The 16,661-nt window shown below is 39.4% G+C and overlaps 1 protein-coding gene across 1 annotated transcript; it reads right to left on the reverse strand.

The window, feature by feature from the left end:
• Positions 1-507: 507 nt before the first annotated feature.
• Positions 508-16,407, reverse strand: MTCH2 (mitochondrial carrier 2). The gene is made up of 13 exons (XM_019743683.3): positions 16,220-16,407; positions 14,117-14,201; positions 13,856-13,962; positions 11,140-11,166; positions 10,880-10,942; positions 9,462-9,519; positions 8,709-8,760; positions 8,223-8,282; positions 6,843-6,936; positions 5,848-5,895; positions 5,047-5,114; positions 3,787-3,862; positions 508-2,018 (listed from the first exon to the last, which is right to left on the reverse strand). The coding sequence occupies exons 1-13, from the start codon at positions 16,304-16,306 to the stop codon at positions 1,932-1,934; spliced, it is 912 nt and encodes a 303-aa protein (XP_019599242.1). The 5' UTR covers positions 16,307-16,407; the 3' UTR covers positions 508-1,931.
• Between the last annotated feature and the right edge of the window lie 254 nt (positions 16,408-16,661).

Here is a 16,661-nt window from a genome sequence, read left to right on the forward strand (position 1 = left end):
CCCACAGTTTTCTTCAATCAAGGTTTCATGGACCATCACACTCCCTAGAATGCATATTTCCTCGCATTTAGCTCAGCAATGCCCGGGCAAACCACTGGCCCCGTTTCACAGGTGCAGCTTACTAGATAATCCTTATCGAGGTCTATTATTTACACGAGTCAGTTCATTATTTCTTGCATGTGTATCTTAAGAATATCTATCTGAGTTTACTAGCCCCTGAACCAACTTCACGCGTTTGATTATGTTAATAGCTTATAAAACTTTATGGAGGATCACAGGTATAGTACCCTTATTGGTTCTACAGCTTGGATGCAGCTAGATTGACTAACCGAACTAGTACTTGAACAATCGTGCGCCTTGGTGAAATTTTTCAGCACCCCAACTTGCAGAGGTAAAACCAAAGTCTTGGCGCCCTCTGGTGGTAGACTGGTTCTCACAGTCAAACAAGCTTTCAACCAGGAAGAGGCAGGTGGTTGGAGCACAGAAGCCACAGGATAATAAACATGGCACATTTTCCTACATCATCTTTACTTGAAGATTTTTGGGGAAAACCGTGGATAATGCAAAACATTTTATATTAAAACCAGTGAAGATAATATTGAGTAGAATATAAAATTTACATTACTTTTTGAGACAAAGTAAGAGACAAAGACATTTCAAGGTAAGCTACTCATGAGCTTCACGCTGTACTCCTAACCCCTGGGGGAGGGAGGAGACCTCTGCATGCTAACTCTAATATTACGAGCGCTGCTGCTTTGAAAGAAAAGTCTGAGAAGCAGCAAATTAAGTGCTTACTCATTTGGCAACATCTCAGTGGATTATTTAAATACGTGAAACCATAGGCGTTTTCATTTCAAGCATTTTAACCTGCTTTTAAAAGGTCTGAGTACACACAAGCTTTATACTTGAGTTGAAATTCATTTCAGTGTAAAGTGATTTTTTTCCTCTATAAATGTTGTTAACGTGCCTAACTGAGGGTATGACATGCGAGGCGGTCAATATCCTAAGAACTCTGCGGACTTAAGTCTGTACCACCAGATATGAAGTTACAAGTACACTTTCCAAAGGTGTCATCAGGAATGAAAAACAAACTACTCACCTTCTGCAACAACAAAAGGAAACAAAATAAAAATTGAAGAACAAAAGAGTATATACAGTTAGAACTGATGTCATTTAGGGACTGGCACAGACTTAGCTTTTAGAGAAAGGACCACTGCTGTAGTATTTGCTTTTCATATTTTAAATAACAACAAAATGTCTTTTGGAAAAGAAAGCCATTATGCTTCCTTTCCAAACCTTGCTTATTCTCTATAATTGTTCTTTTTTCTGTTGTTGGCAATAATTTATTACTTTGCAGTAATAGACTGAAGGCGTGGATGCCTCCTAGAGATTCTCTAAGGGAATTTATTATAGCAATGTGTTGTCCTTTTTATGAAATATGAGAGATGGGGTTAATCCAATGTGCTTACAAATATATAATGGGAGGCAGATTCTGGTAGATGTGCTGGATTTTTAAGGTCTTTGAAAAAGGTCATTTATGACCTCCCATGCAGCTTGCCTTACTAATTTTCTTAAATTTTACAGAATTATTTCTCTTTCTTCTTGGGACTGGACTCTTCATTTTACAAAGCCTTAAATTAAGACTCAAATCACATGACCACCTTAGGAAAATGAAACTTGTTTTTTCTGTTTAAGTAAAATAGAGTCTGGAGCAAAAATGTCCCATTTCAGAATAACTAGAGGGGGGATATCAGTGGTAAATTATGTTGTGCTGGGAAAAAGAACAAAAAAGGCAGACACCAAATACCTCCATTTTTCCCAAGATTAAATGATTATTAAAAAAGCGCGCCACACTGTGTAGAAATCAACATTCTCTCCCATAATTCTGTGCACTGGGACTATAGAAATGTCACTGTCCCTGCCCCACATCTTCAAATTAACATTCTCAGGTCACAACAATAAGTCTTCCCAAAGGGGACCTTCCGGAAAAACAAGCTATTTCCTCGGCTCATATTTCCCTGGAAAAAAAATAAAATAAACACAAATAAAGTCTAGTGTGAAGATAAGATCAGCAGAGAGACCCAACTGGACATGTTTCTGGGAGATATAACGAAATGACCAGGACAAAACAGGGACTATCATTATAGAGCAGCAATTCGTACTCTGACTCAAGCTGAGCTTTGTGGAACTAACTACAATTTTGCCACAAGGATAAGGTTTTTCTTATTTATTTAGACAAAATTCCCAGTTTGGATTCTGGCTCTGCCACTTGCTAGCTGGGCTATCAAATGAGTCCATATATGTGAAGTGCTGAGGACAGTTCTTAACAATCATTAAGTGCCAGCTTTTATTTATTTTTTAACGGACTAGCCAGGTCTCTAGGGAATATTTACAAACTATTACAATTAAAGTAATAATGTTGTGAGCTTATCTTAGGAGACTCTGAAGTTAGACAGCCTATACATGGAGCCTACTCTCCCTACACCAGCTGGTAACCCTGGGTTACATAATTGGTGTTATTTAACTGTTCAAAATCCCAGTTTCTTCATATGTGAAGTGGGATGACAAAAAAATGGTACCTACCTCATACGGTTATTTTGAGGATTACATGAGTTGATACGTGGAAAGCTCTTAGCACAATGCCTGATATATAGACATTTCCAACCAAGATTTGCTATTGTCTTAAGCACTGAAAGGACCAACTGTTCCCTAGGTAAGGTGTCTGATACCCTCTTATAGTAATTTTCTATCTGTTCTCTTCCCATAGCAGGGAGTTAGTTAGAAAGTAGGGAAAGAAGGGCCATCTTTCCTTTTAAATTGGGACCACAACAGGAGATTGTCCAATAAATAGAGTGGAAAAGTTGGAATGAAACCCAGACGTTCACGCTGGTCTGTACGGAAACCATTCACGTACTCTAGCCTGGATTCACGGAGGGGCTTGCTGGGCTTGCACTCTGAGTGCAAGCAGCCAGAGCAGCGCTTCACTGGACCTCAGGCGGGCGAAGCCTGAGCTTGGCGAACAAAGGCCTCTCTCATATGTATCATCAGCGCTATCATATAGTGCAACAAAGAACTTCTTCATACACTTTCTTCTACAATCCTGCAAAAAGTGCTTCCTGCTCACAAACGGCTTTAAACTGATGGCTATTTTAAGTGACCCTTTGTTAAATTGAGCACACAGCCATCCATTATTTGGTTCCTAATAAAGCTTTGCCTAGCTTGATCGAGAATTTAGGTTGCAGATGATATACCTCACAGCAATAATAAACAATAAATTGGAGTCTAGACAAAATCATCCACTAATAAGACTCTAGAAGAGACCAGCTCCACCAACATCATTGTGACAAATAATGCCACAAATAAACAACTTATTTCTCAGTTTCCTCTCTACTATACTGTGGGAAAACATCTGAATAAGGGGATTCTGAGAAGTTACAAAAAGGTGAGGTTGGAAGAAAATAATCTGAAATCAAGGTCATCATTTTAACAACCGAGATAACTGTCCACTGAGACCCTATTTGTAATTTGAATGTGGTCACTCAAATGGCTTCTGGATCACATCTAGGAATTCTAGATCCTGGTGATTCTAAGTAGCAAATTTTACTACTATGCCAGAATGACACATGCAAAATTGTAAAGGGCACATTAATTGGTAGCTAAAAGGTAAGCTACAAGAATTAACCTGGGATTCCAGAGACATTATTTAAGAAAACAAAAACAAAATAAAATACACTAGGGGTGGGGGTGGGGGGATGAGCGAGGGAGAAAGAGATGAGAGAGAAGTACCTCTTTTTGCAGCAGGCACCAGCAATCTAGCCAAGAAGTATATACTGGGGAGTAAGGAGGGCATCCACCAGCAAGCCTGAAATAGACCAAAAAGATTAGCCTTTCAAGTTAGTATTTACAAGACATTCTCTCAAGAGTTCAATAAATCTTTGTCAAAGTAGTCTTCTACCTAGAAGTTTCCCTGAAAGGCAATTTTAGTTCTAATGAATTTCCCTCCCTTACAGATAGGTTTTGAATCAACAAATAAACAGAAATTCCAATCAGTTACGTATTTTCTAAAACATCTAGGTTTTTAATTTGTGAACAAATGAAATTCTAGAACACAGCAATATGATTACAGAGCAGGGAAAGGGGATTTAAAAACTAAGTGGTGTTTAAAAAAACCTACATATAACAATGGATATAAACAGTGATGACTACATTCTCTTACTCAGGTATAAACCACAATCACTTCCTCTCTAAAAAATTGTAAGGAATAACAATACATTTAAATCACCCTTCGAGTACGCTCTGGGCTAAAAGATGGCAGCTGCTCTACAAATAACAAAACAAACAATGTAACATGATATGAAATACGATAACTATGCTCAGACTCCACACAGCTCTCTGTTTGAGATCTTGTTTGAAAACAACAATGACATGTCCAATAGAATAATGCATCAGGTATTGGCACAGTTTTGAATTAAATCAAGAGGCAAAACCTTTGTGTAACTTGGTATGGTTACTTGGCATATAGAAGCTGGAACTCAATGCTGTCCATTACCACACCACCAGCCACCCTTCCCAACCAACACCGTGAAACTTTCCATGGACTAAATTTCCTATTTTCCTTTCTTTAAAACTCACTTTCTCCATGAAGCCCCCAGGAAAAACAGGTATAGGCTGTCAGCCAATCCCTGACATACCTTTTGTAACTTTTAAGAAAAAGAGGACAAAGATGTAAAATAAAAGGGAAGATGTGAAAACAGAATAATTTGATAATTACCCTGCCCTTTGCAGAATAGGACCCATACTTGTACTGGCAAGTGCCTATTTACTTATAAGTACTTGAGAAATATTATTTATGCTTTTCCCTATTCCAAAAAAGATATGAGGTGGCCACTTGTAATATAAATTGATGCCACTGCTGGTACATGGGGCACACAGAGAAAAAAAATTAGGAAATCTAATGATAGCATCAATCGTACTCTTCTTCCCCAAATTTCTACCTGGACTGCTCTGTCAAGCCAACTGCTAGGATAAAAAATGCAAAGCACTTACCCACAGTTGTTGACAGCCATAAGATTAGAGACAAGCACAAAGGGATAGGTCAACATACTGGCAAAGAACTGTAAAACGGGAAAAAGACAGCTATTAGTCATTCCTAGTCTTCTTTATTCTCTTCTTTCCTCTCCCTTCAAGTCCTAGTGGGACTGTGGTCAATACTCCTCATTGGTTTTGCTTTCTCAGTATCCCAGGAAAGACTAAATTACACACGTTTGAGCCTGGAGATGCTGCCTTCTCCTAATACACCACTACATCTAACATTTTAACAAAAAGGCCAAAGAATCCTCTTCTTCAGTGATTGAGTCCTCATTCAAATAAAACTGAACTAAAATATTTCAGAGAAAAAGTAAATACAACTAAACACAATTGCAAATCACTTGTGAAGGAAGTAAGAAAACATGAACATCCTTCCAAAGACAACGGAAACTACTTCAGAAGTCAACTACTGGGAGACCACATGACTAAAGAGGGTAAAGTGCTCCACTGTCAGCTCAGCGGGCAGCAGTGAGAAGCAGGCCTGAGAATCAGGGGCAGAGCTGTGATGAGAAATGCCCACAACCCACCTCTGAAAACAGCACCAAACCATGTGGGCTTGTTATTACTGCTACTGCGATGCAGAAACTCCAGGTTACTCTTCCCTCTGACAAACATTAACAAATCTAAGAGACTTTCCCGTGAGACATTTGGTTGCTTTAAAGCAGTGATAACACAGACCAAATTTAAAACAAAACAATTCCTAGAAGGTTAGAAGGATTAAAAAACAAAACAAAACAAAACAAAAAAACCCCAACTCACTCCTGTGACAGCCTGGGAATAACTCTTCATTTCACTCATGGTAGAAACCTAAAACAGGAACAAAACCTTTATTAGAATGAGTAAGAAAATTAAGCTGGTATTAACAGCTAAATGTCCCCAACCATATCAGTATTTTCTATCTCTAAATTATGAGTTTCTTTGAAAGCTTGAGAATTAATTTTGAGGATGGCAACATAAAATACTGATTATGAGCATAAAAAGGCAGTGGTCAAAATGATCAACTTGATTCAACATTAACAAATTTATCATAGATGAATTTATAAAATGGCTCAGGAACAAATGTAACACCTTTAGGATTTCAAAAGAAAATGAGATCAGCAACCTTTTCCCATGTCCTAGAAATACAATCCCTGGAAACTACATTTACAGTTATCTGAGGGACAAGTCACTATCTCTTTATACACCGAGCTATGTATCAGATGCTCTGGAGATCAGTCTCTACACTCAGGAAGCTTACAACATGGATTTAATCCTACCCCTGGGTTTGTTCTATTTCCCATGATGCTGTGGGGCTGCCTGTGTACAAAGAGGCCCACAACCGCTGAGGCAGAGGAAACATTACTTCTAGGAAAGGCTGATTCCCAAATCCTTCCAGGCTGAGGTTTTAGAAAGTCCAAAACAGGAGTCCCCTAAACACTTCAGATTAGACAAAACACCCTGAATACACTATAAAACTGTCCTGCTTCATGGTGTCCTCCACAATTAGGAATCAATAAAGAACTGGTCTCCTTGCAGCACAGACAGGACAGAGCTTTTGGGCTTACTCTGCCACATCCTAGGAACGTTTTAGGTGCATCTTTCTCTGGTAAATAGTCCAGATCATCCCATTAGCCTCTGAACACTTGACTGATGTTCAGCTATATAATGATGAGTCTGGCACATAGCAAACTGCCGCCTTACTTTAAAGCTAACCTAGCTGCCAGGTGAATACAATCAAGTCAGCACCAGCGCATCTCATGAAGGTCACAACCTACCCCACTGTCCAGTGCATAGGTATTAACGAGGTAGGCCAGCGAGTTACAGAGCCACAAAGAAATGATGTCACCTAGGAGGCGAGGAATAAGACCCCTACAAAAAGAAACAAAAATATGTGATCAGTAAAAAGATAATCCACTCAATACAAACACTGCTCAAAGAACTATTGAATTCAAAACATTCTAAAAACTGAAAAGACATCGACTACTAGAACCCAGTCCTCACAACTAGTTCATTCTAGTTGATATCACTCGACTTGAAGCTCATCTCTAATGACTTTCACTCCTACTTTTAAAATGCAGGTCCGCTATACCCCTCTAAGCTTTGGCCAATGGCTCACCTTACTATTAATAACTATAAGCAGGGAGGCCAAAAATTTGCCTACTTTGAAGAAGAGACTTAACCATGGTTTTTGTTAAACTACTTGATATTCAAATTTGGCAGGGCAAGAGATGAGAAAAATTACAAAATTACAAAATTAGAAAAATCTGCCCAAACCCAGATATAGGTGAGAGACATCCAAAACCATTGTTTCGAGGGCCTGGGTGCTGTAGGTGAGGCAGCATGGAATAGTGGGATAAAACATTACCCCACAGACTGAAGACCAGGGTTCAAATGCCATTTCCATCGCTATCAGCTATATGACCGGCTGCAAATGAACTTCCTAGAGTACCCAGTTTTTTAAATCTTTAAAATGAGAACAATAACGGCTGTTCTGCCTATTGCCCAAAGTATTTGATACTCAAATGAAATCAATTATGTGGAAACACTCTGAAAATGAAAAAGGACCGTTTACTTAATAATGCAGTTTTTACTGTTAAAAAAAAAAATGAGCGTTGTAGTCTAAGTTCTTCCAAAGTAAATTCAAAGCAATGAATACAGCCTTGAATGAATATATTCTCTAAAGATAAAGAAGCTACATATTAATTTCCCCCTTTTTCAAAAATTAATTTTCCTCACTTTATCAACTGTCCATAATTGGGAACTTACTGTAAGGGCAGAAACTTGGAATTAATTTATTTAAAAAAACAAAAACAAAAAAAATTCTCATTTCAAATGTTTAATTTTATTTATTTTATTTAAGGAGGGCGCGGCTCACAGGGGCCCATGCGGGGATCGAATCGGTAACCTTCGTGTTATTAGCACCACCCTCTAACCAACTGAGCTAACTGGCCACCTCTCAAACGTTTTAGATGTCAGAGGCAAAAGTCTGGGATCTTTACAAGAGAATTCAAGCCACAGGGGCCTAAATAGAGCTTAACATGAAGTAAACCCAGAGAGACCATTTTCCCCAGGGATTAAACAAAGAGTCATGTCCTAATTTTCCTTAAAGCCTTCTACTCACAAAAATCACACCCACAAATCAACAATTTACTCACGCAAAAAATCCAAGTATGCCCTCCTCCCGATATATGGTTACTATGGAGTCAGAAAGTCCACTAGGTACAGACGGAAAGGGAAAATACATTAAAATTATTTTGGAGCTATTTTTAAAAAATGTTTAAAAAAAATTACCACTTTTGACAAGGTAAAATTTACATGCCTCTCCCCCCATCCTACCACCCCCACTCTGCAAAGACAATTGAATGTGCATGTAGAAGTGGAGATATTACAGGATGCAGTCACATACAGTCAGGGTGAATTTTGGCTTCACTGGCTCTGTAACTTATTCTGAGATCCCAGGTAGGCGCCTCCACCTGCCTGGGCCATTTTCTTCTATCTACTGGTTTTTGTGCAGATGAAATAATATAACATATATAAATGTGTTCTGTAAACTCGAAGGAATCATAAAACGTAAAGCACCATCATTCTAATACTTTGGCTTCAACAGATCTCCTTGAATACTTGAAAACAAAAACACTTACCAGTACTTGGACTCTCTGCCAATGAATTGTACCATAGATCTCAGAGTGATCACTACAGAATACAGAGAAAAGATTTTTTAAATTACACTGAGATAAATTTTGATAGCCCTGGCCCTTTAAAAAAAATTATTTTCCCACCTAAACACACTGATATCTGGATACACTAGCTAAAAGCCAAAAGAAGCAAGCAAACAGAAAGCATGTAGGCAAGGCACTGTCATGAACTCCCATGTCAACCATCTAAGCAGGCAGGATAAGAAATCAGATTTCAGGGGCCAGCCCGGTGGCTCAGGCGGTTGGACCTCCGTGCTCCTAACTCTGAAGGCTGCCAGTTCGATTCCCACATGGGCCAGTGGGCTCTCAACCACAAGGTTGCTGGTTCGATTCCTCGACTCCCGCAAGGGATGGTGGGCTGCGCCCCCTGCAACTGAGATTGAACACGGCACCTTGAGCTGAGCTGCCACTGAGCTCCTGGATGGCTTGGTTGGTTGGAGTGTGTCCTCTCAACCACAAGATTGCCAGTTTGACTCCCGCAAGGGAAAGGGATGGTGGGCTGCGCGCCCTGCAACTAACAACAGCAACTGGACCTGGAGCTGAGCTGCGCCCTCCACAACTAAGATTGAAAGGACAGCAACTTGACTTGGAAAAAGTCCTGGAAGTACACACTGTTCCCAATAAAGTCCTGTTCCCCTTCCCCAATAAAATCTTTAAAAAAAAAAAAAATCAGATTTCAGTTATTAACTGCGAACATACCGTGGAAGGGATGTGTGATGAGGGTAGCAGCAGAGCGAGCCATCATCTCTCGTGTTGTCTAGAAACAATCAACACACACATCTGAAATCTAAATAAATGACACTCAAATTCCTATAAGAAGTAATGTGGGGGGATATTGTGGAACAAGAAAGTGAGGACAGCACTCCTGCCCTGGAGTCAGCAAGAGGAGCTTGAATGTGATACAATGTAACCCTGTCATTCCATCATACCTTTCACTCATGGATTTCAGTGTTCTGTTAAGAGTTACTTCTCAAAATGTCTCTGCAAAGATTTGTTATCTTCTCAACTTTACAGATAAAAACAAAAGCAAAGAAACGGGGAGAGTCACCAGCAAACAGTAATGGAGCTGGAATAAACTATGAGGCCTAGATTTAGATTATTAAATTGCTCTCTCATTGAGTGTGATTTTAGAGGTTGATACCTGCGCTAGACAAACGTCAGGCTCCATTCCATGTGTACCAACATCTCAGGGAGAACAGAACAACTTTGATTTGTTTTTTGACCACAACCCCATAACCCCACGTATCTTAGACTTGCTATATTTATTCTAGGTTATCTTTCTCTTTACAGGATTCCGTAAAAAGGTAGTAAAGAAAATTAAATTACAGTATTTGGAGGGAGGCTGTAAACACAGCAGGTCCATCATTCATTTTTGCATTTAAGCACGATCTTTAGTCAGTTAAGAAAAAACAAAATGCATATTAATACATGTAGCTCTACTTTTTTTTTTTTTTTTGTATCTCTACTTTCAAATAAACTCCTTTCATGAAAATTTATAGAAAACCAACTTGATTCACCTGATGTCTAAACCTGTAGTAAGGTTTGTTTTGGAATATATATTTTAGATGGCAACATTTACTGAAAAATGATGACCTCACTAAAGACAATTAGACAATGTAAAAGACTAAGAAATAAGAGTAGTCTGAAAGCCATAAATATTAAGTCAAACATGAAACAAACTCCAGAGGCAGAATATGGGAGTGGTAAATGGGTGACAAGGAACATTCCAAAGTCAGAATAATGCGGAACATTCCAAAGTCAGAATAATGCCGTAAAGCATTTCTTGATACATAATATTCTTATGTATCCAGTGTTTTAACACCTTGTACCAGAGGTTTTCAACTCCAGTAGAAGATTTTCAGTGGAAGCCTCTTTCATTTTAAAGATGAAATGAGTGGGCAAAATTAGTTTCCTTGAGTTGCATCTGTTCTAAACAGCAAACAATGCTTTTCTCTCTCTTTTTTGCTATCTATGGAGTAAAGCCCAAATTAAATTGAAGGTTTAATTTCATTCAGAACAGACAATGAACGTACAGGCCTGATGGTCCTGACTTCACATTGCTGCACTGCACACACTCTGCTTCAGGGAAACAGTGTAGGACATCATTCATCTCTTACCTCCTTGATAACTCGGTCGAAGGAAGATGAGACTTCTTTCTGTATATTTCCAGGTCCTAATTCCTGGAAATCAAATGAAAGAAGACAGATATCTTGACGGTTTTAAAGAGAACTGTTCAAACTAGAGGCCACCCTGTATGCCAACACTCACTGGGATGAAAGGGAAACTGACTGCTTGTCCCTTCTCCTTAAGAGGACCAAAGAGCAATAACAACTTGCAAGAGAAATGGGCCCGTGCACGCAAAGCAGCTCCAACATACCTCAACCTTGTCATTCTCCTGGTAGTGCTGCAAAGGAATAAGGGGGAAAAAAGGAAGGCTGATTAGGACCATCATAACATCACTGAGAGAGGACCAAAAATGAAAACTCTATTGGTAGAAAGTAAAATAGTTTTGATTTTTTTTTTGCTGCAAGTATCCAATTAACTTCTAATTCTAACTGAGCAACTGTAAATAAGTATCTCTAAGATGATTTTGTTACTAAGTTTAACATATTGATTAGCTGGAGGAACAAGCAAACGCTCTTGAAAATGCTCATCTAAAAGAAGGAAAGAATGAAAAGGAAAATAAAACAAAAATCCAGGAACATTATTTACTAAACATACTCATTTAATAGAAAATGGTAACAACATAGCCTAGGACTAAGGCTATGGAAAAACCCTCATGGCTTTTTCATGGAAAAAGCAGGACCAATACCAAACTAGGGCAAGACTCTTTTCTTCACTGTATAAAAGAACAGAGAATTGGTGCTAAGTCTCAATAGCTGAAATCGCCTCACTTTGCCTTTTGTACCCAACTATTTCCTAAACAAGCAAGAGAGCTTTTCTTTTCTTCTAAAGAGAACATGAATACCATTAGAGCTCAGATTATATCAGAAGAGGAAATATTATTTGTGGGCTATTCCAAAAACAGAAGATGGGTTAGATGAAACAAAAGAATCAGACAATTAAGCTCCTAGTCAGGTTTAAAAAGTAGAAACTCTTTCATTTGTAAAAACAATTGTTTTTAAAGATCAGAGGCAAGAGAACAAAGGTCAAGACTAAACAAAATGGTGGTTTTTGGGTCAAATTACAGAACTTTGGGTAGAATTAATTCTAGTACTTCCAGGCATCTTTAAAATTCTCATTGATTTCTAGACTTTGCTTTTTATTCCACTAATAAAATTTTCTACCTCTCTCTTCTACATTATTCTGAACAGGTTTCAATTTAATTCTTGCTTAGCTATATAGAACTCTTTCTCATAAAGGAACTCTTTTCTTATAAAAGTTTTATCAACACTGAATTGGTCTGTCTCCTTGACTATATAAGCTGCTTTTGATTCCAAGCTAGTACCAATCCCCATTATATTCATTTGGCTACATGTGAAACACATATTCAAAAAGTATCTGATTACCTCAAGTTTGTCTTACTTTCCTTTTACATAAAGGAACTTGGTTTCAAACAGTAATTTCACTTTTGCTTTAAGTCTGTACATAAACCTCTTTGATTAGATGACAACTGCCTTTCTATATGTAAATCTCACTTAGGCCACAGCAACCCTTTCACTGAGCCCAGAGTTGGGTGAAGCTGGAAAAGAAAGACTAGTAATCAATCCACTAAAAAGACCCCATCGCTCTGCTCCAGGGCTGTCCCGAATGGTGCTTCTAAATTCAGTCCACAGGCATGACAACAAGAATAACATAAAGAATAACAAAATGACTAAAGGGTGAAAAACATTTAAAATATAAGCCAGTTAAATCGTGAAACTGTTTAACAAAATCACGATTTGCTCATCAGATGATAAAACATTAGAATTGGGGCAACGTTACAGCCTAAAAAAGTACATGGAGGATTGTACTGAGTACTATTTAAATAAGCAGCTAGTAAACATTTGGAATTTAGCAATCTGCTATTATATAGGTTGAAAGTATTACATAGATTCAGTTAGTTGCTACATTTTTTGAGTTACAGCCCAATAACATACTTTGTGTCAGGAGGAGACACTAATGCACTAGACAAAACCCATTAGTTTTATATTCTCAACCATACTCATGCTGAACAACCTTCCCATGGACTTTTCTAAATGGTACACACTTTGTATTCATAACACCTTTATAAATGGAGCAAAGGGCAATTCTCTTTGACCCACATTGTAATTGGTGCAACTGAGAAATCAGTACCATCAAAATTGTAAGTTTTAGCATCTGAAGTTAAAAGAAGCTGGCAAAACAAAATGATCTCAGAAAGAAGGAAATGTAACTTTGATGTTTTGAAACATTTTATGAAACATCTCAAACATACAGAAAATTAAGAAAACAATTCACCTATTTACCCACCCTCAAGGTTAAATAGATGGACTACTTTGATCTTTTTGCTTAAGATCTCTTGCCTTCTTAACATAAAACGCCACAGATATCGCTGAAGTTCCATTCCACTCTTACCTTTTTCCCCTTACCAAAAAGTAACCACTACCCTGCAGTTGATGTACACTTGGAGAGGTTTAAAAAAAAAAGAAACTTTCAAATTTATGCAACTATAACACAGGTACAGAAGCAGTGCACAAAATACGAATGTACAATGTAATAAATAACTAAAAGGCAAATATCCATATAGCCATAATCCAGGTCAAGGAAAACCATTACCCCAGAACCCCATGCATGGCCCTCTCCCTCTCCCCACAAATAACTATCCTGACTTTAATGTTTATCTTGTTGTTTTGAAAATAAGTTTGTAACAGAAAACTTTTTACTAGAGATAACTCCAGAAACATGAGGAAAATAACTTCAGAAAGAAATAAGTTCTGTAGATCAAAATCAATTACTTCATTTTATACAAATTTCCCTTACGGAAAGCACTAAGAATGAGTATTTCATGTAAATGTTTTTCAAGAGGAAGAAAGGCCATGGTTATAAATATATCTTTGAAATTGCTCTTCATAAGTAGAACAGCACAAAAGCAAATCTATATCTATGGGACGATGAACTGATTTTCTTCTTACCTGTAAAACTTTACCATGGACCACAGTCCCAAGGACTCCTGAACACAGTCTTGGAGTTAAGCCTGTGAACAACCCACGCTTCCCATCGATGCTGGCAATATGCTGAGCTAAGAACACAAGTCAGAGATTTAAATTCCAGTTGAAGGAAATAGTTACATAGAAATTCCAAGGAAACATGCTTTCTCTATATCTTCTTTCAGTAACTCCTGCCTATCATGGACCTCGACGTCATCCAATTCCAAATAAATCAAAGACACTCACCATAACAGAAGAGACCGGGAAGCTGACATACTTGCCGGCCAAAAATATTTCGTCCTATTGTTGGAGGAAGAGGTTCATATCCAACCTGTCAAAAAATGAATATATCAATACAAAGCAATATTCATACAATGCAATATTCCTACGAATGCCTTAGTTATAAGGTCTTCAATTAAGAACAAAGTTACGGTTAATTTTTAACACAAGTTAAAATGCAGTATGTTTTCCCAGGCAATGATAAAGCGTCATCCTTGTTAGTTTTTTATTTTGTTAATTGGTTAAGACTGGTTTCAATAAACTCCAAGTTTTCTTTTGGTTCAAATTCTACAAAGTAAGTCATGTCGCTGAGATAGACTAATGTCAACCTGAAAATGGAATAAGGGAACTTTTGTGTTAGGAAAGCGACAGTTGACCGAGGGGGCTCAAAAGTATTTTCTAAACAAAAATCTAGCACATTCTTATATTTGGACAAAATGAGAAGATTAAGCCATCAACTTCATATTTGGTTAGCTCGACAAAACACTAAAAAGGCAAATGCAGATATAGCTGGATAATTCATTTGGGAATTAATTACAAGCTAAGGCCACGTTAAACAGCACACTGTCATTAACAAGCTAATGAAGGCCATTTTAGAGTTAATGACTATCACTTTATTTCTACAATATATTCAGGATTTTTAGTACTAAATGGACACTTGAGAGAATGAAAACGCTCTAGGACATGGTTTTGAGTCTCTACTGCTGCAATTCTTAACGTGCTCAATTAAATAACTCCTACCTGAGCTCCCTGAAAGTGTTACCATACAACTATCACGCGATATTTGGGAATTTCACTGAAACCCCTGAGATACTTGGCAACACACAGATGTTGTGTAATCAGGATTAAGGATATTCAAGTTTTTAAGGTTAAAAAGCTCTACATGTCACTAGAGAACCCTGCCTCCAGGAAAAAAGTAATGGGCTCATACCAGCTTTACAGCAAAATGCTGTCATCTCAGATACTCTATAGCTACAAATGTGCCAATTCTGTTTTAGACATCATAGTACATTTCAAAGTCTTTGTTCTTGATTCAAATAACTTATTTTACAATAGCCTTTTATATATAGAATCTGAATTCACATGGGTCAACTCAGCGACACATCATTAGGATTAGCATCAACTCAAGAATAAGAAATGCAGCCCTCCCTGGTGTCTTGCTAGTTTTGACAGAAAGGTAGATGGTGAGGACAGGGATTCTAAAAGCTGCTCACTGCATGACATAATTATGTCAATTCTCAAAAGTTTACAAAAATTAATGAATGACCTGCCCATCACAGGGAAATTTAGAAAGCAATTGAAAACACTAATAGTTCATCATCAGCTAAAACCTGGACTCCTTGCCTGGAATATAAAACACCATTTAAGAATTATTTCACAGATCAGAAACTAACATACATGCTTAAACTCGCTAAAAACCCTTTCAGCTGAACTGATTTCCAGCTCAGACAGATGTGACTTTTCACTGTCAGTAGCCACATGGGCTCCTGTGGTCGAGCGCTCTGTGGATCCTTCGGAAATTTGACTCGGCAACCACTTCATTATCACTTCTGAATGAACTCCTGTGTTTATTTGGGTATCTGGTGCTAAAATCTCGGAACAGAATCGCAGCACTAACCGTAGCAAAAAAAAAAGCTTAAAATATATTGGCTCCCCTCTAATTTCTAATTTCAACAGATTTCATGGTTTGCGTTTGGGGCGGGAGACGAGGTGAATGCTAATTTCAGAGGGGCGACAAGGAAGGGTTGGGAAGCCCTCCGTGGCGACCCGCCAAGATCAGCCTCAGGGAAGAAAACACAAAGTTCAGAGGAGTCACTGGGCAGGGCAGGACGGCAGTTGGCTACGCGGAAAGGAGCGGGCCTCACCGCTTGGCGGAGGGGAGAGACCTCGGGAAGGCCCACAGGCAGCGGAAGGGCGGTGGAGGCTGGAAGTTGTCCCTGCGGGGGGAGAGGAGCGACAGCACCTCGGGAGACTGAAGGCCCAGGGAGGCTGGAGCCGATCCTCAGGCGCCTTGGGCAGCGGCGATCGAATAAGGCGCCGGGAGGGGAAGGGAATGGCGACGACTCATACCTGGATGAGCACCTTCACGTACATGAGCGGCTGGGACAGAATGGTGAGACCGGAGCCCAGGAGCACCTGACTGGCCGCGTCCGCCATGATGGCACCCGCGGACGGACAGACAGACGGAGCCACTAAGCGACCGAGCCGGTCCCGGATCACGTGCCAGGGCCGCCGGCTTCACTGGCCCGCCCGCGGCGCGCGCACGCAGCGCGCCTCCCCGCCCAGTCCCCGCCTACCGCCCCGCCCCGAGAAACGGCAGGCGCTCGCGAGCCTGGGCAGGGGGCGGGGCGGGGCTTACGGGCCAGGGGCGCATGCGTTTCGTGGTGGGCTCTGCGCCCTCCACTAGGAACGACAGTTTCTCTTGCGCTTGCGCAGGCCGGAAGCGCCCGGAAGGAGAATGGGCGTGGCAATGGGGGTGCGACCCTGACAGCTAAGGCAAGGTCAGAAGAAT

This window comes from Rhinolophus sinicus, chromosome 14, assembly GCF_057876585.1.
Source record: "Rhinolophus sinicus isolate RSI-liver-muscle chromosome 14, RSI-T2T, whole genome shotgun sequence".
In the NCBI taxonomy this organism is placed as follows: Eukaryota; Metazoa; Chordata; class Mammalia; order Chiroptera; family Rhinolophidae; genus Rhinolophus; species Rhinolophus sinicus.

Excerpts from the sequence above, each read along its gene's own strand:
- MTCH2 (XM_019743683.3), bottom strand. The coding sequence starts at position 16,306 with ATGGCGGACGCGGCCAGTCAGGTGCTCCTGGGCTCCGGTCTCACCATT. Across the intron at positions 8,283-8,708 it reads GGCAGAGAGTCCAAGTACTG|TGGACTTTCTGACTCCATAG; the intron begins GTAAGTGTTTTT and ends GTCTGTACCTAG. Across the intron at positions 5,115-5,847 it reads ATTCCCAGGCTGTCACAGGA|TTCTTTGCCAGTATGTTGAC; the intron begins GTGAGTTGGGGT and ends CCCGTTTTACAG.